At 38.8% G+C, this 20,745-nt stretch overlaps 2 protein-coding genes across 2 annotated transcripts; both read right to left on the bottom strand.

Moving 5' to 3' along the window:
- Positions 1–5,289: 5,289 nt before the first annotated feature.
- On the bottom strand, positions 5,290–14,937 carry LOC311055689 (SUMO-conjugating enzyme UBC9-like). The gene is made up of 7 exons (XM_084071956.1): positions 14,580–14,937; positions 14,110–14,194; positions 13,850–13,933; positions 12,031–12,103; positions 11,266–11,375; positions 8,298–8,377; positions 5,290–8,078 (listed from the first exon to the last, which is right to left on the bottom strand). The coding sequence occupies exons 2-7, from the start codon at positions 14,173–14,175 to the stop codon at positions 8,015–8,017; spliced, it is 477 nt and encodes a 158-aa protein (XP_083928082.1). The 5' UTR covers positions 14,176–14,194; positions 14,580–14,937; the 3' UTR covers positions 5,290–8,014.
- A 1,652-nt stretch (positions 14,938–16,589) lies between these two features.
- Positions 16,590–18,776, bottom strand: mpst (mercaptopyruvate sulfurtransferase). The gene is made up of 2 exons (XM_084073037.1): positions 17,951–18,776; positions 16,590–17,536 (listed from the first exon to the last, which is right to left on the bottom strand). The coding sequence occupies exons 1-2, from the start codon at positions 18,537–18,539 to the stop codon at positions 17,238–17,240; spliced, it is 888 nt and encodes a 295-aa protein (XP_083929163.1). The 5' UTR covers positions 18,540–18,776; the 3' UTR covers positions 16,590–17,237.
- Between the last annotated feature and the right edge of the window lie 1,969 nt (positions 18,777–20,745).

Below are 20,745 nucleotides of genomic sequence, written 5' to 3'. Positions count from 1 at the left end.
AAGGCTGCAGGTAGTGACAGTTTCAGTGGTTTCTGTTGAAACCACGTCAGTGATGCTGCCAGTTGGCCTCACTTCTCTGCCTTCACACAACACACCAGACAACACAGGAACACAGAAAAAAATCCCCATATTTGAAAGTTGCCTCTCAGCTTTTCTTTTGGTCAGATGATAGTTTTCTTTGGGCTTTTTTCCAACCTCAGTGGTGATTTGATGACAAATCTCTCTATTAAGGGATTACAATGTACTCAACTAATATTTCAACTTGTGTAAATCAATGTTGACCAATTAAAATATATGCAAATGGCTTGACATTCAATAATGCATTCACATGCTTGCACGTGTATACAGTAAGCATACAGTACTGTACACATTGCATACAGTAATTGAACCACAGAGTGGTGCCATGTGAATGAAAGGTTGCGGTTTAATGATGGCAAGACACAAATGTCAATTAGTCAACCACAGAGACCACAGTCTAGTTTTGTCAAACCAAACTACAAACTAATCATTCTGAGGCTTTCCCTCTATGCTATATTTCTTTGTGAAGCATCAGACCAATATTCTGACAAAGACTAAAATCTGTCATATGAAAACAATTCAGTTATATATAATAAAATGAATTGCACTTGTAAGTATTTTTCAATCATATAAGGTCATAATAATTTGTTTTGCCTTTTAACAGTGATATTGGATGGAGAGAGACATTTGTTCAGCAAATGGTCCGGCCCGGCTGGGAATCAAACAGGGTGCTTATTGTCAGGGCAGTGTGCACATGTGGTTTGTGACCTAACCACTTGTCACCCCATCATAATTTTTCATTTTTAAGTCTAATACAGAATTAGGAGTGAGGGTTAATTCTACAGTCCTTGTGGTATTTGCAGTGCACGTGTATGTGTTTGTGTGTGTAGGTGTGTTTGTCAGAGAGAGTACATGAGCGACTATATGTTCTTTAGCAACTTCCAAATGTGATACTATGCATATGTACAGATGTTTCAGTAGTCTATGTGTTTGCTTGCCTGCGTGCGTGCATGCGTGTGTGTGTGTGTGTGTGTGTGTGTGTGTGTGTGTGTGTGTGTGTGTGTGTGTGTGTGTGTGTGTGTGTGTGTGTGTGTGTGTGTGTGTGTGTGTGTGTGTGTGTGTGTGTGTGTGTGTGTGTGTGTGTGTGTGTGTGTGTGAGTGTTGTGGTCAGGGGTAGGAAGCAGCACCTCATTTTGTGGTGCCCTTGTTTTCCATTTCTTTCAGCATCTTGTTGAGCTTCTGGTTCACAATGTTCCTCTCTGTCCATTGCACTACAACAGACAAGACATAACAAAATGACATGTGAGACAATATATAACCGAAACAGAACAAAATGGAACAAAGCATCATGTCAGTGCCTCATGTCAGAGCAGAGTAGAAGAGAACAGAGGGCGGAACACATCAGAGCAAGACATCAAAATCACAAGGACTGGGCAATGATATGTCTTGAAGTAACAAAATAACAAGATACTGACAACTGCTGAGTTAAGGACACTGACAGAGACAGAGACATTGAGGGGTGTATGACATGACTCACTCATTTCATTAGTTTTGCGGCCGTACCAGACCTGTGGGTCTGTATAGGGGGCAGGCACAGAGTGCCTAACGTAGGAATCCTTGACCAGGGACTTCCACATAACAGAGGAACCTGGAGATGAAAGATAGAGCCATTGGATGACAGTGCAAGGGATGTAGAGGATGAAAAGATGGGAGGAGGATTTATTTCACACCTTATTGTATGCATGTACAGTATCTGCACCAATCTGTGTTTAAGATTCAGTTTAGATATTTATTTTTATGTGGCTACTTTAATGACTTCTTTCCAGCCTCAAGGTCTAATACATTTTTTTTTTATCAGTGCTGATGAACAGGTTTATTTAATATGTCATAGTGCTTATGATGAGTAAATGTTTAAGCAGAGGAGCAAACTTCATCAATGGCTTTCTTTTTACCTATATTGTTAGCTTTCATTGAGATTGAGCAAGCTAGCATAAAATAATGCCATTATATCATTTCCTCACGTCCTGATACTAATTCAGAGCATTCCAATGTGCTTTTTCTTTGCCAAGAGTGATTTGAACAAACTTTTACAGTTAAAAGCAAACATGTTAAGTACAAAAAGGTAATTAAGATAAGTGACATGTACAACTTCAAACGACACACATAGAAAACAACCAGACATCAATAATTCAACAGGAACAGTGGGTTCAGTTTCAGCTACAGGGCATTTTCATGTTTTATCATGTACATGTACCATGTTTTTCCATTTTCAGGCTTGTGTGGATAAAAGCTTTACCTGTAACTAATTCTTATGGTAGCCTACCATAATCTAAATCAATCATAATCAGTAGTGTTTGCATTTATGGTAGCCTGTAGAGGATTTTACTGTGTAGATATGTCTGAGGATAATTTAGTTAGTTAATTGGACAAATTCAATGACATGAAGGGAGATGCCTCAATGAAGGATAAAACACAATAACGACATGGGCTTATTTTCATTGTGGTTCTTGGCTTCATGAAGTAAAAATTAAATTAAGAAATGTGAAAATGGCAAGATGACATGAAGTGGCCAAATGTCTTTCTGTAAAGGCAGGACTTAAACTTTGCCATAGATTTATTGTAGCCTATTTTTTTAGCAAACAATGGCAGCTTGTTTCATCGTATGTGTTGTATGACGGAGAATGATTTCACTGTTTTTCACCAAGGAATACACTCAGTGATGTTAGGTTTTCAAAACAGTTGGTCCCGGGACCCATGGGTGGTTATCTGAATGGGTTCCAGGGAAATTACGATGGGTCCTCAAAACACTGTGTAGTAGCAAAGTTGTAGTGTTTAACCTGTATTCGATGTTATATGGTTATATTCATGCATACTAGTAGTCTACAAAATTCAAACAAAATAAACAAGGTACTCAGACTGGGCTTTTGGGGGGTGACTACACATGACAGTAAGTACTATTGGTCCATGTCTTAACAATGTGCAAAAATGAAGGCAATCAGTTTGTTAATTTATTTGACAGAAATCTATGCATTTCTTCAGTTATCTCTGACAATTTAATAAACAGAAATGTCTATTATGCTTGAGTAAATGAAATCCCAATTAACAAAAAGAAAACATGGAATTATTTAAAACATATTACACCAAGTGATGTAATTTACATAGACGCAACCCCTGATTACAAGTCAATGTCACTCTTATTTTTATGTAGATTTTTTTTAAATATATTTTTTTACAAAAGGTCAAAACAATTCTCCAGACTCATGTGACAATGAGCATCAAAGGGTTTTGATATTCCATACTCAGTATGGGATTTCAAAACACAGTATGGCATAGCCTATTTGTTTGCCTTGAATTGCCTTCCAAAACAATTAGTGGGCGGGACCTATTTCACAGTAAAAACAAACACAAATTCAAAAAGTTGCACCATATCATTTATATGTCTACTCTAGATCAATGCAAATTCCCCCTGCATCTTTATCTTTTCACACAGCCCTGGGTATGCAACACAGCCTAGTGGAGATATGCGCTCCATTGAGCGCCCTTTGTCAAAGATTATGCATCACTTCTTCCACTCCACAAAGCTGCCACATTTCTGTTATTCAATGCAGCTCTTTGGGACAGCCATAGGTTAACATCCTTTTTCCATTGGCTGAGTAATAAACACAAACTTTAAAAGCTTACAATAAGATAGTAACCTGGAAATGTGTTGTTTCGAAGACAGTGGCCCAAGCTGTGGTAGCTGTAGTGTTGGGTAATGAAGCCTGATTCAAGTTCGGTATAGTGAGGTAGAGAGAGGGGAGGCACTATGGGACTTTCTACCTTCATCACCTATAGGACAAGATGCACAACATACAGGACGTGTCAGATTAGCAGTAAATAACAATAAAATAACCAGTGGTGTGAAGTAACTTACTAGAGTATTTCCAATTTTCAATACTTTTACTTCTACTCCACTACATCTCTGAGGAAAATATTGTACTTTTACTCCATTATAATTATTTGAAAAACTATAGTCTACTAGTTACTTTGTAGATCTAGATTTTTATTACCAAAACATACATTAACCATTTAAGCTTTATATTTCAGCTATTTGAAAATAGCAGATCTACAAGCTCACAACATGCATTGCCACATGTTGTGAGCTTGTAAATCTGCTATTTTCAAAAGATTGTATACATTTTGAAAACTTGAAATGGGACAGTCTCCATAGTGATTACTTTTACTTTCGGTACATTAAGTATATGTTGATGCCAAATTGCCAATACTTTTGTGCTTTTACTCAAGTAAATTTTGAATTCTGGACGTTTAGGCTACTTGTAACAGAGTATTTCTACATTCCAGTATTGATACTTTTACTTAAGTAAAAAATGTGAATACTTCCATTGAAAATAACACAAAATTGTCTTAGGCTTTAACCCAAGACCACCTGCAATAACTATTAGGGCACTAACCAGTGTTGTTTTTGTCTCTGGTTTTCAAAGGGGGGTAGCCATACTTCAACCGCAACTTAGAGAAGCGAGAGGAAAGGTGTTAAAATTCTATCGAATGCACGTCACCACCACAGAACATCAGGTTTCACAACGAGTAATGGTTATATTAAGGCATGTCACATTTCAACATGTTTGCAGAGTTACAGAAGATTGGCGTTTGCTTGCCCCAAACATAACCAGATTGCAATCTTCTCTAACCGAAGAAACCCCGCAATTGCATGCATTGCCGACGTTTCGGTAATTAAACCCAATTAAGAACTTCATCCACATTTTAGGTCACACAATGTTCGTGGCGATCACCTGAAATTGAGAAATCTCTAACAACGTAACGTTATTCCTCTAAAATAGTAGCGAGTCTTAAAAAGCTGTCAAATGCGCCTATCAGTCTAACTTTAATTGGCAAAAATTCGGTCCAGATGCACTTACCTGGCAGGATAACGAGCCTGTTTGAACCATAGAGTTAAAGGTTTGAACCCGTTGTCCATGCTGAAACTCGACCCCACTGTTAGACAAATGGGATTAATGATTCATTCATGCAGACCCAACGGGATACGCTCGAACCTCTGTCTACCTAGTAGCCTAACTATCGTAGGCAACTGGAGAAAGTCCTTAGTCAGTAGTCACATTGTTTTGTTTTTTAGACAATGACCGGCTCTTTTCTATGGAACAGTTAGTTACTATACAGTACACTATATTAATCCTACAGCCCTACAACACACCAGACAGCAACTTTACCAGACAAATTAAACAAGTAGGCCTACAGAATCCACATAAATCCAACGCAATTTAATTCTTTTATTCAACTTTATTTCACAACTTTATTACATTTATTGTGTTCATTGCTTTTAATACCACACACAAATGTCAACTGGCTAAAACAATATAAAACATAACTTCACCAATTTTCAGTATTTATATTATGTACATGCACTCATGTCTTCAGAGGTGCGCATTTGACTCTGCCTTGCTGGTCAAGGGGCCATTCCAATGAGGATCCTTCAGCCAATTTGTTTCATTGCCATGTGCAATTGCTGACATTTAATAAGAGCTTAAAGGCCTGTGTATCATTTCATTTGTAAACGCTGCTGAATGAAAGAGGTGAAAGGCTATGCTATGTACATCATTAGGTAAAAAAAAACTAAATTCTGGTTTGTGAGCCAAATTTTGTAAAACGTTTTTTTGTTGACATTTGTAACAATTTTGCCTACCTCTCAAATTAATATACTGTAACTGTGAAAGACAAAAGACTTTCAAACACTTTGTGGCACCCAGATTATTTTTGTTCCATTGTAGTTACAGAGCTAAAGATGCTTGCTGACTTTGGCCAACTTAGTAAATGCTCATTACATGGTACAGTATGCAAAGGAGGGGGGGGGGGGGGGGGGGGAGTCAAATGTTGCTAATCATCCTCATCAGACTGTGAGAGTCTACATTGTGCGAATGCAAGAAAATGAAAACAAAAAAGGAGCAAGATTTGGACCCAGTCTTGGTTTGGCAGAAAGGACAACATGGGTTGGCAATTCTTCTAAGGGAACTGGTAATATCCACCCTTGACCATGTCACACTGAACGACCCAAGACAGTTACAATGAATGCTTTTACTACTATTTATACATGTCTGGGATGCCAATATGGACGATATTGTGCAGAGTGTATGGTCCCAATAACATTGCTACCACGTTATTTAGAGGACCATACCAGACTTTTTGATATGTGGATCCTTTGTCACAATTAATTTGATAGGATTTAATTCCTTATAACTGATATATTTCATCATTTTCATTTTCCATTATATCAGCCTGTTCAGAACTGTTCTTTTACGGTTCATCAAAATGCTCTTCTGATGTTGGTGTTCACTTAGATTTCATAATGTAAGTCCATTGTGCCATAGGCATACCCACCATGAATACATGCATATGGGAATTATTTATAGATTATGACACAATGGACCTAAATTATAATCTCTAAGTGAGAACACCAGCATCAGAATAGCATTTTGATGAAGTGTGATACATTTGTAGTGTTTTTGAGCTCTTTAAGATATAGGCAGATATAGGCACCAACAACTTATTGTGATTTGACACTTTAATAAAATTGAAATAGCGCTAACAGAAAAAGATCAAACCGTTTTGACGAATGAAATCTAATCAAAGTAACAGTAACAAAGAATGAACACCTCAAAAAAGGTTGGTATGGTCCTTAAGGTATTTAAGTGCTGCTCTGAACTGATCTTTTCCCTTCTCTTCAGTCACTTAGAATATCTTGGGAAGACATTGCATCACCTGGGTCCTTCTGATCAATGTTTACAGTCAGGATACTGAACAAAATCTTATCAGAATGTCTTTAAACTGCAGTTTACACAATGGTACAATAATGCTCCTTAGCATTGCGCATCGCATATGATCGGTGTGAATGAGTGAGGTATGGGACCTGTTTATATCGAACATATAAACAAGGCAGGACATGAACTTTGTTTTCATTCATGGGCAAGTAGCTGGTGGGCTCCATGAGCCACTTTCAAAATGTACCCAGCAAAGCAGATATTTTTAAAGGAGAAAAATTGATCTGGTAGTAGAAGAGAAAAGGTATCTGGTAAAGAATAACCTAAGAGCAAACTTAAGAGCCACAGCCAAGACAAACGTAACAGTTTGTCTGTTTTTTTTTGTTTTTTTCCCCCATTCATTCCCATATGCCAACATAAAATACAGTTCAGGGGTTCAGAGGCTTGATTAAATGTGCCTGGTTAAGTTAGATTTTTTTGATCATCTGTGTGACATACTGTATCTTATAGTTTCTATCTAAATATGAAAATAAAACATGGAATTGGATTTCCACTTTGTACGCAGCAATGAAAAGGTCAGAATCATGTAACTGAACTGGAAAATAAATCCACGTGAGCTATGTCTATTGAGATTATGAACTGATGAATGGGATAATCTGCATAACGTCAAAAGGGAGAAGGTTTGCCGACACTGCTCATAAGCACACTTACAAAACCCTACATGGTGCTAGCACCACCATTCCTGCCAGGTGCCAAAAAAAGCAAACAACTTTTCAGAAGCCAAGAAGGGGCTTATCCACAATGGTCAGTATCTGGTTATGTGAAAGCTGACTTGGCCCATACAAATAAGAGGTTGTGATTTGGTCTCTTATTTCTATGGTTACAGCATGTCACATAAATGGAGGCATGAGTGAGCATGTTAAGACTCACGGTTAAGCCAGAGCTATGCATTATACAAGAGTTATAATAGCAGTAACCACGCTGATAGACTTCTAGAATCATAAACATTTAGGATTTTGAATGCATACATTTGTGATTCTAGAACATGGGTAACAACAAGACCTCATAAATTGTCCATCCTTGAAACAGATTTACGTAACTCCTGTATAATGGTAAAATAGCACAATGAAAATGGTGGATTCTTATTGGAGTGGTCCTTTAGGTGCTGCCTGCCTTCTGCTCATTACCCATATCTGTTCAGGCGGGTTTAAGGTCAGCTCTCCTCTTTATGTGGGGGCAAACTTCTTGGCCTGTGCCCTGACCCTCTTCTCATAGTCCATCCTGTTCTGACTGAAACAAAAAACAAGTGCAGTTTAGAATCTGCTAAATGTTATTAAGTAAGGTTGTGTAATCTTTATGATCCCTTTCAGAAGCTAGCTTATTTTTTCAGATTCACAGAAAGAACAAACCATTACTTCTATAGCAATTACTCATGCATAAAATGCATTTTCACCGAATGCAACAATTAAAGCCACAATGACACCGTTTCATAATACGACAGACACTGACCAGTAAATTGTGTAAGCCTCTGCTTGTGCTGGGTCTTGGATGTTGGGCTCATTCAGCAGCTCCTGGATACCCAGCAGGATCTGAAAATGCACATTGCAGCCACATGACACTTACGGTAACGGACTCCCTTATCAGATTCTCCTACACATACATTTGACCACAAGATAAGATGACAACCTTTCAGTTTGTCACCTTTGTTTTGGTGATACCTTCTTGCAAAGTATTCTTAATGTAATACAACACAGGACACTGCTAGAGTGATTACTGTTGCTAAGCATTACAATGTACGTAAAACCACTGAATTATAGCAAGTAAATTCCATAACTCAAAATCCCTGCCAAACGCCCGGAGGAATACATCTGCAACAGACAATGCTACTACTGCTAAGGCATGGAATAGGATAGAGACCATTGTGAAAAAGAAAAACGTACATCTACATCATCTGAAGGGGACACCGTTAGAAAAGATAATGGACCAATACATTACTGGTGCAAATATCTCCCCCTCTTCTCCATCTCTTTCTATTCTGTCACATACCTCCCCCTTCCACATTTCATTTGTACGCCTGGTTCTTTAGTTTCTGTGAAGCGTAAAGTCTCTTTTCATATTATCGTTATTATGAACTTTACATATTTGTCCCTTGTGTATTCTGACTTTCCAAGGAGTAGTGTATAAGGCGTACAGTAGGAGACATGTGTTGTTGGCAGAGAAATGCACAGACCTCATACCCATTTCAGGCACTTACATCACTTGTGATGCAAGCAGAGTTTCTGTTTCAAACATACATTAGCTTGACACGCGATGAAAGCAGAGTTTGTTTCAAACATACATTTTGCTTGACAAGCAAAAGCAGGGCAGAATGGTTGATCTGGACTTGTGGTTGGGAATTTAAAAATAGAGCTAGACTTCCTTTTCTTTCTGTCAAGGTAAGTGATATTAGGCAACTGCTTAAACTAAAGCAATTTAAAAGATCACCTTGGGTGTCATATAGAAAGATACCCCAGAGTGATCAGAGCAGACTATATACATTTTGCTCGAAAGAGATCGATCACAAGATTCTCTACATTTTTCTCTGAGTAAAGAATTTGGAAGAGATGGGAGTGCCCAGGGAAGGTAGTCTACAATATAGAGACAGTGCAACCTCATGGATTCAATTGTAACTGCAAAATCCATTACTAAAATAATATCCATTAATAATGTAGTACGTCAAATAGCGAGATTTTCCAGAGAGATTTTTTACTTTTCCTAAATGTTCACATAATTTCCCCAAATGTTTGCCTATATTGCACAAGGGTTACTTATTATGCCCAGAAGAGGTTTCCTATATGGTCCATGTGGTTTTAAAAGCCTTGACTCGCTTTTATGTTGTGTAATGCAACTCAAGTGCACCACTCAGTGGCTGTGGTCTTGCAACTGGATGTTTTTTTAAATGGCGCTGTATTATAGTGTCTTTGAAGTTTGTCATTTTTAAAGTAAAAAATGTAACGGTAATATCGTCAAATGCAATTTTCTTTTACTGAAAACTGTGAGTATGACATCCGTTGTTTAGGAAATAAACAATAATACTGCATTTCCAGTCTTTTCTAAGTCTGTAAGTCCTCAACACTAACACTAACACAACAAAGGTAAGTGAGGACCATTGGCAGTTAAATGCATAGTTGTAAAAGTATAGGTTTTCTACAAATACTGTAATTAGATAAGTTTGCGTGATATCAGTATTGCTATGAATGTAAGATGTCGCACTTAACGCCCCCTGCTGATACTCGGATTTATGTTAATGAAAATACATATTTCTGACATCCTGAATACAATAAAGAACACACCCCTATCAGAACACAGCCCTGCAGTTTTGTGTTCTTTTAGACAACAGAGTGGAATTGGGACTGGGTCCGGCGGGCAAAGCAAATCGTCGCTGTCAGGTGGACACCTTGTGTGTCCAAAACTGTGACTTTTGAGGGAATTACCTGTGTTCCAATAGATAGCTATTAGTCACAAGCTCCTGTTAACACATTTCATTGGTTCAATAGCTCAAAGTTCAAAAGGAGTCTCATCGGGATGGGTTGTGAGCTTGTACATCGGCTATTTTTGCTATTGTGTGACAGTGTTGTACGACAAAGTAAAGCATTAATTTACAAGAACATAAAAGTTGGATACAAGGTTTTCACCCAAAAGCAACGAAATGTTGCTGGAGTAAAGTGTTTTTGAAGAGTGTTGTGGGCCGGAATGGGCAGTCCAAGTGTCGCTGTCCATGGTGCTGTAATGTCTCGCATTCTCTGTCTCTCTTTCATTGTGTTTTCAATGTTTTTGGGTCCCAATGGAAATATTGTGAGATTATGCAAGACTAAATGGCACTTTGGCACACATTTTGGTGCGGGTGACATTGCGGGCACGGCTCGGAATGGTCAGAAATGGCAGGCAGAAGTAGGGCTAAGAAAACAGTCCCGTGCACGGCTCTTCATTACAGGAATAGCGTCTACAGTACACCGAATATGCACTCTAGTTGGAAATGGGTTTGTCCCATTCTACAAGCATACGGTGCTTTCAGGCCACGACCCCACCAAAATAATCATATTTGAACTGGGGACCCCCCACCCTGACAAGCACTTGGAATGTAGGTGTTGAGGCATTACATTTAGTTGACTCGGTAAATAGTGAAAATAGCAGATCTACAAGCTATTTTCAAAATGTTTGCCTCCTTTTTATATTATTTGACAGTTTGGCCAATGTTTGACCATTTTTTAAAGTATAGTTTGTTGATCACCTTTGATGCAGTAATGGTCTTTTTCTTTTCTTTCTATTTGAGGTATTAAAAAGGTCTTAAAAGTCCTTAAATTGTCACTTCACTGTCAATCTGGGGACCCCCCCAAAATAATGTGGGGACCCCCCTGGGGGTACCGACCCACAGGTTCAGAACTACTGGTGTAGACATTCAGGCCAGTGGTTGAGTGAGAAAGAGTGTGTCACACACCTGTTTGATAGTGATGGCAGGCCTCCAGTCTTTGTCTTCCTCCAAGATAGACAGACACACAGTGCCTGATGGATACACGTTGGGGTGGAATATTGGTGGCTCGAACTTGCCTGGGAAGAAGTCAGAAAAAGAAAAACATTACAAAAATCTAGTTTTGATTGCTTACAGCATTATTTGCAAAGTGAGCTTAACCTTATCTTTCAGTCACTATAAAATAAAGATGATCTATACAGCCTGTAAAAACATTAAACTTGGCTAATAAAAGGGTAACCGCCTTCCATACCGACATCTCGCCACTCAGACTAGTGGCTTCCGCGTGCGGTTAAGGTTAGGGTTAGGGTTAGGTATAGGGTTCGTTAACGACGGAAAGGCGACATGTCGGAAAGGCAACATGTAACCAATAAAAGGACATGTAAATCATAAGACTTTGACTTACTGAAAATTTCTCAATATATTATCTACTCTGCAAACAATGAATATCTTCAAGCTTCATGCTCATGAAACAATGTGCTTTTTTCCGGTGATATACAGTATAGTGGAATGTCACTGAGGTAAGAAACTAACTGCAACAAAGTTTCACCAGATGTCAAGGTTACAAATTCCACCACTCGTCAGGATTACTGATATTGAGTCCGGCTCAAGCTACAGAACCAGCGGTAACTTCAGGAAGGGTAATTCTGTCAGTTTTTGTACAACACAAAGTAAAATCTCAAGGACATGACAAAAAAAGAATAACTTTGCTTCCTATTATTTAGCAGAACTCACATTTAGGTGGCGAAGAGGGGTAGTCATCTTTGAACAGCATTCTGAGTTTGTACAGGCCTCCCTCCCACAGGGTCTGTTGAACAAATTAATCATAATTAAATTCATGGACAGTCACAGCAGTATGTGAGTGGGCTACGACTTACAAACAGTATAGGAGTGAATGAGTGACAGCTTTGAACTTAGAATTGTAGTGCAAGCATGAAATATACACAAGCCACTAGTCTGAGTGCCACAAGCCACTAGTCTGAGTGGCGAGATGTCGGTATGGAAGGCGGTTACCCTTTTATTAGCCAAGTTTAATGTTTTTACAGGCTGTATAGATCATCTTTATTTTATAGTGACTGAAAGATAAGGTTAAGCTCACTTTGCAAATAATGCTGTAAGCAATCAAAACTAGATTTTTGTAATGTTTTTCTTTTTCTGACTTCTTCCCAGGCAAGTTCGAGCCACCAATATTCCACCCCAACGTGTATCCATCAGGCACTGTGTGTCTGTCTATCTTGGAGGAAGACAAAGACTGGAGGCCTGCCATCACTATCAAACAGGTGTGTGACACACTCTTTCTCACTCAACCACTGGCCTGAATGTCTACACCAGTAGTTCTGAACCTGTGGGTCGGTACCCCCAGGGGGGTCCCCACATTATTTTGGGGGGGTCCCCAGATTGACAGTGAAGTGACAATTTAAGGACTTTTAAGACCTTTTTAATACCTCAAATAGAAAGAAAAGAAAAAGACCATTACTGCATCAAAGGTGATCAACAAACTATACTTTAAAAAATGGTCAAACATTGGCCAAACTGTCAAATAATATAAAAAGGAGGCAAACATTTTGAAATGTCAATCAGGCTGCCTAACTTGCACATCCTTACAGTAACATGTTTGTTACAGCCGCACCAGCATGGCATGGTATTATTTTCACCTTGTGAGTCTGCGTGTGTCTGGGCAAAATGTGGTCCAGGCTTATTGTAGTGAGAAATACCTAAGAAGCAGTTTTCAGTACTTTGCCCGGTGTTTATATGTCTGGGCCTGTGGACAAATTTTGTCAACGCATCCGTCACATCTGTGCAAAATACATTCACAAAACCTGTAAAGGTGCGTAGATGAGATCATAATGAACGCTGAGTTTGAAGATATGTGTGGTCTGCACAGGGGCACCAGAAATAGGGGGTAACAGATACTGGCTAGCTGATACCATTAGTTTCCATTAGCATTGCTACAACAACGTGAAAATAATTATTTATCAATAACCGTATACATGACTATTAAAAAGGATTTTCAACCATTCCACCAGTGCCTTGGAAAGTGATATTGAGCCTAAATATAAAATTAGAAACTAACTCAGTCAACTCTTGGATCACCATCTCAATCAATCATTTCCATTTACTGATCAAGCACAAACTATCTCGATAAATGTCTGACAAATCGGGTTCAAACTCGCCGCGTGTTACAGAGGACCCGAGGGGTGCCATAAATAGGAACTTAAAAGTATACTACTTTAGTTCCATTGATCCAAGCCGGACTACAATCGATTCATAGGTAATTAACCTGCCATATCAAGTGGTCACATAGCCGCGAAACGCTTTTAAGATTTCAAAGTGGGCCCTGATCCATTTAAATCACTGGATTAGATATTAAGGACAAGTATGCAATGTCACCTGTAGGGCCAGTCCACACCAATGATTTGCGAAGCAACTCCTTGCAACAATTATCCCAAATGACAGTTGCAAGGAGTTGCACTGGTGAGGACTGGCTTTAAAACTGTTTTGTAGCAAGGAGTTGCAAGACGTTGCATTGGTGTGGACTGGCCCTTAGACTTACTCCTTTCTTTCCTGGGATGGCACACTCCCAGTTCATTAGATTCATGGTGCCATCAGGATTCTTGGTCGGTACAGCAACAAACCCCTGCATTTATGTGGACAGATAAAGGCACATTGGATTGTTAATGTGCTCTGTGTGACAGTGACATATGAACGCATTATGCTAATAGCTTGTCTATTGTTTAGTGTGTTCTGCAATGACAATATTTCCATTCTGGGCTGGCATAAGTGAAGTTACATTATATCATAGCATCTACTTACAAATGGGTGGTCTTTCCTCCAGGCTTTGCGTTCTTGAGACAGTCTGCTAAGAGCGATGCCAGACATTGCTGCTCATCAACGCCTCCTTGTGGAAAAACAAAACAAAATCAAAACAGTTATTTCAAATAGAATGTACACAGAATTATGTGGTTTAGAAGACGTATGAAGACCACCTGTTGATCGCTGTGTCATTAATTTACTCTGATGTGATGGTAAACAGTTTGATTAACATCAATTCAACAAAACAAAAAAAACACGGACACATTTCGACCGGGCCATAATAACGTAAGTTTGTTCATCTGGGCAACAGAAGTACAATTAAAATAGTGTTGTCTTGGGCGGCAACGTTATGTAAACCCACTGCTTTATTCATGAAGCACACTTTAACGGTAAAAGTTTGCGAAAAAAACAATCAAGTTAACTGCTGACGTTCAATAATGTACACAACAATTCTATTTAAATATACTCACCGTGAATTAAATGTGTCAAACACTGGTGGGTAATGTTAAAACGGGTCGGAGTGGAGTATGGGGTGGCTTATAGATCAGCTAACGCTAGCTTGTTTGTCTCGCTAACGTTATTTGCTAATGCTAACAGCGGACAACCCAACAAAAAAACACCCGTTTGATGATCAAAACAAACCTACAGGGCCAATTGTGGCGTGATTGAACGAACAATTAAAAATACGGTGTTATTAACATTTATTTAAAGGCTAAAATGTATAGATATTTGATTTCATTTATTACAATTTACCGCACTTTGTAAAAACAATGCGAGTCCAATACCGCTTTGCCTGTTAGCATATCGAACGAAAGGACCCCAATTTGTTTATTTCCTCAGGACCTTCAGGCATTTCTAGGACAGCTTTATGCGTGTCAAGTGTTGACAGCCATCTTTGATGTGGCGCTTCAGCCATTTAAAGCCATTTCTTACCGTTTATGTGTCTTACTTCTTTGATGACACCCCAAAAAGGTGACAATACTACGGCATAACCTCGACATTCCCCATTTTACTGTAATATATATTACACGGCGTTGTCGTTACAGTCACTGTGATTGAACTGTAACTGATAGGTAACCAAATAATACAATGAAAGTGATGAATATAAAATAACCCTCCACGGTGGACATAACTACTATAAATAGAACGTCCTCGCGTATGAAGGATGATTTGAGGTGATGTGTACGGTACGCACAGCAAATTGGTGCAAATTTCAGCGAAGACACATTCAAAATGGATCCCTTTATTATCCATTTTTGAAATAAGTGTCTATGTCTTTACTCCTTGCCTGTGATATATCAGTTATACAAATATCAGTTGAACGTATCACCATCACGGTATCGCCATTCCTAAAATAAAATAATATTTACAGTTGAAAATCAGGCATGTTGCCAGACCCCCTAAAACTGGCATTGGAACCGGATTAAACTGGTTTTGATTTGCTCTGCGTCAGCACCCTAAAATGTTCTGCTGTCAGTCAATACAAGTAGAATACATGTCAAGGCTTTTCAACAGTAGTGTATTGTTACACAAACATATCCCTGTTTGGCTGCAGCAAGTAACACCATTTTTTTTAAATATATTTTTTAGTGGAACGACTATAAAGATTGCTCAATAGAATGACACATTGGCTGTCGATTTTGGGACTTAAGAACGGATATAAACTGAACGGACAATTTCCGATTTTTGATTTTGGGATTTTATTTTGAAAATCAACTGAACGCTACGTACACGGATTGTCTACCATGGCAAAGTTGATTACTATTAAAGTAATGAAAAAAATGCACAAAAACAGGTGTATTGTTTGTACAAAAAATACTATAAATCATTTGGAAAGGTTTTGTGAGTGTATTTAACTTAACTTAGTGTTGTTCACACGTGTTCTGTGTATCTGGGATGCATTTATTGACAGCCTACACAACCTATTGAGGACTTACAGAAAAAATACCTAGTTCACATCACACGGTCAAAAAATAAAGACTTAATACAAAAATGGCCATAATGTTTTTTCCGCAATGTTTCCGTCAGAGCATGCCTCTCATTCAGTGGACCTTAATGACCAAATTAATAGAAAAAACACAAATAAAACATGTTAGGTTCAACCCATTTTCTTTAGCATTTGGGCCTGTGGATCCCACACTAAAATATGTCTGAATTCTGAAGTATATCAGTGACACACATTGTTTGAATGCGGCCACAGTGTCATTGGATAAATAGTTGAGCCACTATGCATACAATTGGGTGTAAATGTATAAGCACCACAGAACTGAATTCAGTGGCAAACTGGTCTCCGATCAGTTTAAAACCCCTTCAAATAACGGCTACAACATTTTTAATTGTATTTGTGCCTTTTATGCCAACTCACTGAATTTGCTTGCTACTGCCCTCACAACAAGCTAAACATCTACTTTTCTGGTTAATGTATTATACATGACACTGGTTGACCTCTATGGAATTTTCATACTGCATTTATTGAAAAGATGAGCGGAATTACATTTACTATGAGAATGATGAAACATAACACCTCGAGTAGACATATTTTTTGTAACTTTTTTAATCATCCTCTAATGTCATATAGAAACAGGCACTTTTAGTAGCCAAGGTGCAGACAATCAAGAGTCCATGACATATTGGGCTTGTTCTGTGAGACTTTTTGTCTCAAATGTGGTGTTCTGTAAAGTAAAATGGTTGAATGCGTGAATGAAGAAAGAAATCCAGTAAATCTTTGTGGCAGCTGAAACAATACAAAATACTTAAGTGTTTTAGTTCACTACTATGTAACAATGAGTCTTATTTTTGTGTGAAATATTGTGCAATTTGTATGTTAATTTCTTTACCTTTCACCACTATATTACTACTAGCAGTACCTATTATTTGTTACTACTAGTAGTACCTTAATAATTGTATTATCATTATTTTGTTTTATTACCCATTATATTTTAACATTCTACTTGTAGCACTGTCTGGTGTAGTCTGCATTGCACTGCAGAAACATGTACTGTGTGAGCATGTGACAATTCTTTAAATCTCTGAATCCCACACTGGGCATCTGCAACAAACATGTTTTGCCTTCCAGGTCAACATGGCATCCCTGTCTACAGCAGTATTCTGCCTCTCTCCTCTTCCATTCACACCTGCTTTGCCTTGCCCTCTGAGATGACAAGCTCTGGAGACGCCCGTTTAAACCACTCAGCCCAGGATCCGTCATAAACACACACTCCGGGATATCCGAGCAGGTGAGCAGCTAGGACAACATGACATGCTGTAACGCCCGAACCACAGCTGGTCCAGAATGGCCGCTCAAGGTCAACGCCTGCCTCCTTAAATAGTCTGGAGAGGTCCTCTAGTCCCAGCTCCTTCCCAGATGTATCCATGAATGTGGTGAAGGGCATGCTTATAGCACCGGGGAAATGACCTGGTAGAGTGTCTGGTGACAGACAGACAGAGACAGAGACAGAGAGAAATGGAGTGTGAAGCAGAGATAGTAAATATGGAAATCAGTGTTAATTTTGTTGACTAAGACTAAGAGACTAAACAATTTCAGATGACTAAATAGGACTAAAACTAAATGATGTGTTATTCAAAAGACTAAGACTAAATCAGAATTAGCTGTCAAAATCAATACTGACAGTGTTCATTTAATTTTGTTGACTAAAGATTGATATTGACTAAGATGACTAAGATTTTGATATTTAGTCGACTAAGACTAACATTAAATGGTGTGTTAAGACTAAGACTAGATCAGAATTTGCTGTCAAAATTAACACTGATGGAAATGTCATAAATTGAGTGGTTTATATTAAACCCCCCCCCGCCCCCCTATTTAGTTGCTTTTAATTACCATCTCTAGGCTCTGGCTCAGTTCCCCTGAATCTGCCAGCAGACCTGGCATCCACAACTTGGACCTGTTTGGTTTGGATGTTTGCCAAGATATGTTCATATGTCTTGACCCAGGGCTGGTTGATGCTGGCCTTGAACTCTATGCGCCCCGGCTTAGTGTATTCTGACGTCAGCGGATGGCCGTCAGCCAGCCAGTTCTTCATGCCACCGTCCAAAACTGAAACCAAATCATGTCCAAAAAGTCGAAACATCCACCATACGCGGGGCGCACTGTATGACCCAAAGTCGCTGGTATCATACACAACTACATGCGTATCGTTCCCGATACCCAGATCTCCAACATATTCCGCAAAGTGATTTGCAGTTGGGAGCATATGATCAAACGGAGAGTTCTTATCAGAGCATGCATCAATATCAAAGAATGAAGAGCCCGGTATGTGCTTTTGCACAAATTCAGCCTTAGCGTCCCGTTTCAGTTTTGGAAGATACCAAGAAGTGTCGAGAATTCGGAGTTTAGGTCCGGTAAGATTGTTTTTGATCGCATCAGCAACCCACTTGCCTGAAACGAGTGCACGGGTTTGCGCCGCCATGACTGTTCTCTTTTCTGATCTTGTGAAGTTTCACTCCCAGCAGAGACCACGGTGCCCGACACCACTCTGGACGAGCCAAGTCATACTAAAAGTTCATTGACTGTATACTGTACAGTACACAGTGTATGTTGTAATGATTATCTCGCCTGCGGAAAGCCTGGTTTCTATTCAGAGAAATCCGCGAGTTACAGTTCGCCTACAGTTTCCGGTTTGTGCTGCAGTGTTATTGTTCCCCCACATATTATGCAAATGCCGAAACGAGTAGTGTAGCCTAGTCTTACCACCATGTCGTTAAGAATTAGATTAAATAAAACATTTGCATACCAAACTACGCATTCAAAAAGTATTTAAAGAAATAAGATTACATCTCGGTTGGAATAATAGCGCTGACGTTTTGAAGTAGGCGGGATCTAACCCCGGATCTGCAAAACACATGATACCAGTTGTAATCTTTGTTGTAGCCTCATGCCCTCATTCCCAGCCTGAGAGGGGAGAAACTGACTGTTATTTAGATTTAGTGTGTTAGATTACATTTGGAATACCTTGTAACTAGTTATCACTCCACCTTCCCTGAAACATTTTCGTCCAAAGTTTTACATTCATATTAAGGGCTCCCCTGCAATAGTATATGACTTGTATAAAGTCTAAAGAGCTGACTGAAGCTGAGGGGCCCCCATCAGTGGCCCAGGGCACACTGTGGGGTGACAGCGGAGCCAGCAACCCTGCAGAGCTCCAGATTGGAAATCTAAATTCCTATCAATAATAATAATTAATTATATTATAATGAAATAATACATCATTTTCAGTTGGAAAATACAAAATACCATACTTTTTTTCAGTTAAATAGTTGAAGTTATCTACATATTTACACTAGTACCTGAGATAAAAAATAGCACCTTCGTCATAGTTTTATTTTTTGTTGTTCTCTTGTTTGATCTCCCACTTGCCCTCCCCCCTCTTCTTCCTCCCCCTCTTCTTTCTATGGAAATTTCGTTACTATGGGAACGATGTATGAAAGCGAATTTCACCCACTTTATTTGATGTGACAATAAACCTGATTGATTCTGAAGTAAAACCGATTTACCTGAATCCAAATTCATTGCTAGGACTCATTATTATTATTGTCGTTGTTGTTGTTGTATTAAATAAAGCCAGTGTACATTTTTATCGTCAAATAACTCATATGCATTTAAATGAAATAACATAAACGTAAAGTTAACTGTCTTCTATACTACTCACTAGCACCAGCAGGGTGTAGCCTTCCCTTGAATACATTTTCTCTAATGGCCAGGCCTCATGCACACTGAACATGAATCTGCAAGACACTGTATGCCTCTGGCCTGCTCTCTACTAATATTTTTCATTAACTTGGACTGAATGTATCTCCATCCATGTGTCCATGCTAGTTGTTATTAGACTCCATGTTTTATCAGGGGTGCTGACTGGCTTGTGAGTTCATTATACTGTATGAGGTAACTAACCAGCTCAATGAAAGAAAATTACAAACGTCTACAGCGTAATTAATTTAATTTGGACCTATACCTAATGAGATCTCTACCTCTGAAATCTTTACCTCTGGAGACCCTCTTGGTTGTCTGTGAAATGAAGGCAAATGTTTTCTAGCCTGGGGGAAAAAACTGCTGGCCTCAACTGGTCATAAATGAATGAGTCTGTCTGATCTAGACTGTAGACCTACTGTCACCTATAGTATGGCAGTTTGTTTCTGACTCCTGTAAGATATGGTTTCATTGTATGACGATCAGACAGACTCATTCATTTATGACGATGAGGCCAGCAGTCTAGACTCTAGAGCCTTGAACCCCTGAATTGCCATTTTGCGGCTAACTTAACTATACAGTATATTTTTTACCTGGTTTCATGTCGTGGGCCATCCATCATGGCCCTACCCATAATAAACTTCACAGGTGATGGTTTCGTTCCAAAAACACCACATATCCATTTTGAGAATCTCTGTAAGAAATGCAAACAATCACATTTCCTAACCCTAACCCTTTTGTAAGCAAAGGACCATGGAATGAATGAAGTTAAAGTTATAAAGTTATAATTAACCTCTAGTATGATACATTTTACCAGCAATCATTTTGTATGAGCAGCTGTAAATTATGGATATTTCATTTAATCATTTTCAAATTAAATTCATCACTTATTTATTTTCATAAATTGTTAGTTGCAGTCATATAAACAG

The sequence above is a fragment of the Gymnoscopelus microlampas genome (genome assembly GCF_963454915.1).
Source record: "Gymnoscopelus microlampas genome assembly, chromosome: 11".
In the NCBI taxonomy this organism is placed as follows: Eukaryota; Metazoa; Chordata; class Actinopteri; order Myctophiformes; family Myctophidae; genus Gymnoscopelus; species Gymnoscopelus microlampas.
This window is presented reverse-complemented; position numbering and strand designations above follow the sequence as displayed.

What these genes read in the sequence shown, in the direction of transcription:
- LOC311055689 (XM_084071956.1), bottom strand. Translation starts at nt 14,175, where the DNA reads ATGTCTGGCATCGCTCTTAGCAGACTGTCTCAAGAACGCAAAGCCTGG. An exon ending in CCCCTCTTCGCCACCTAAAT is followed by an intron (nt 11,376 to 12,030) that starts GTGAGTTCTGCT and finishes ACTTCTTCCCAG; the next exon opens with GCAAGTTCGAGCCACCAATA. An exon ending in GAGGCTTACACAATTTACTG is followed by an intron (nt 8,079 to 8,297) that starts GTCAGTGTCTGT and finishes TTTTTGTTTCAG; the next exon opens with TCAGAACAGGATGGACTATG.
- mpst (XM_084073037.1), bottom strand. Translation starts at nt 18,539, where the DNA reads ATGGCGGCGCAAACCCGTGCACTCGTTTCAGGCAAGTGGGTTGCTGAT. An exon ending in TGAGCCAGAGCCTAGAGATG is followed by an intron (nt 17,537 to 17,950) that starts GTAATTAAAAGC and finishes GTCTGTCACCAG; the next exon opens with ACACTCTACCAGGTCATTTC.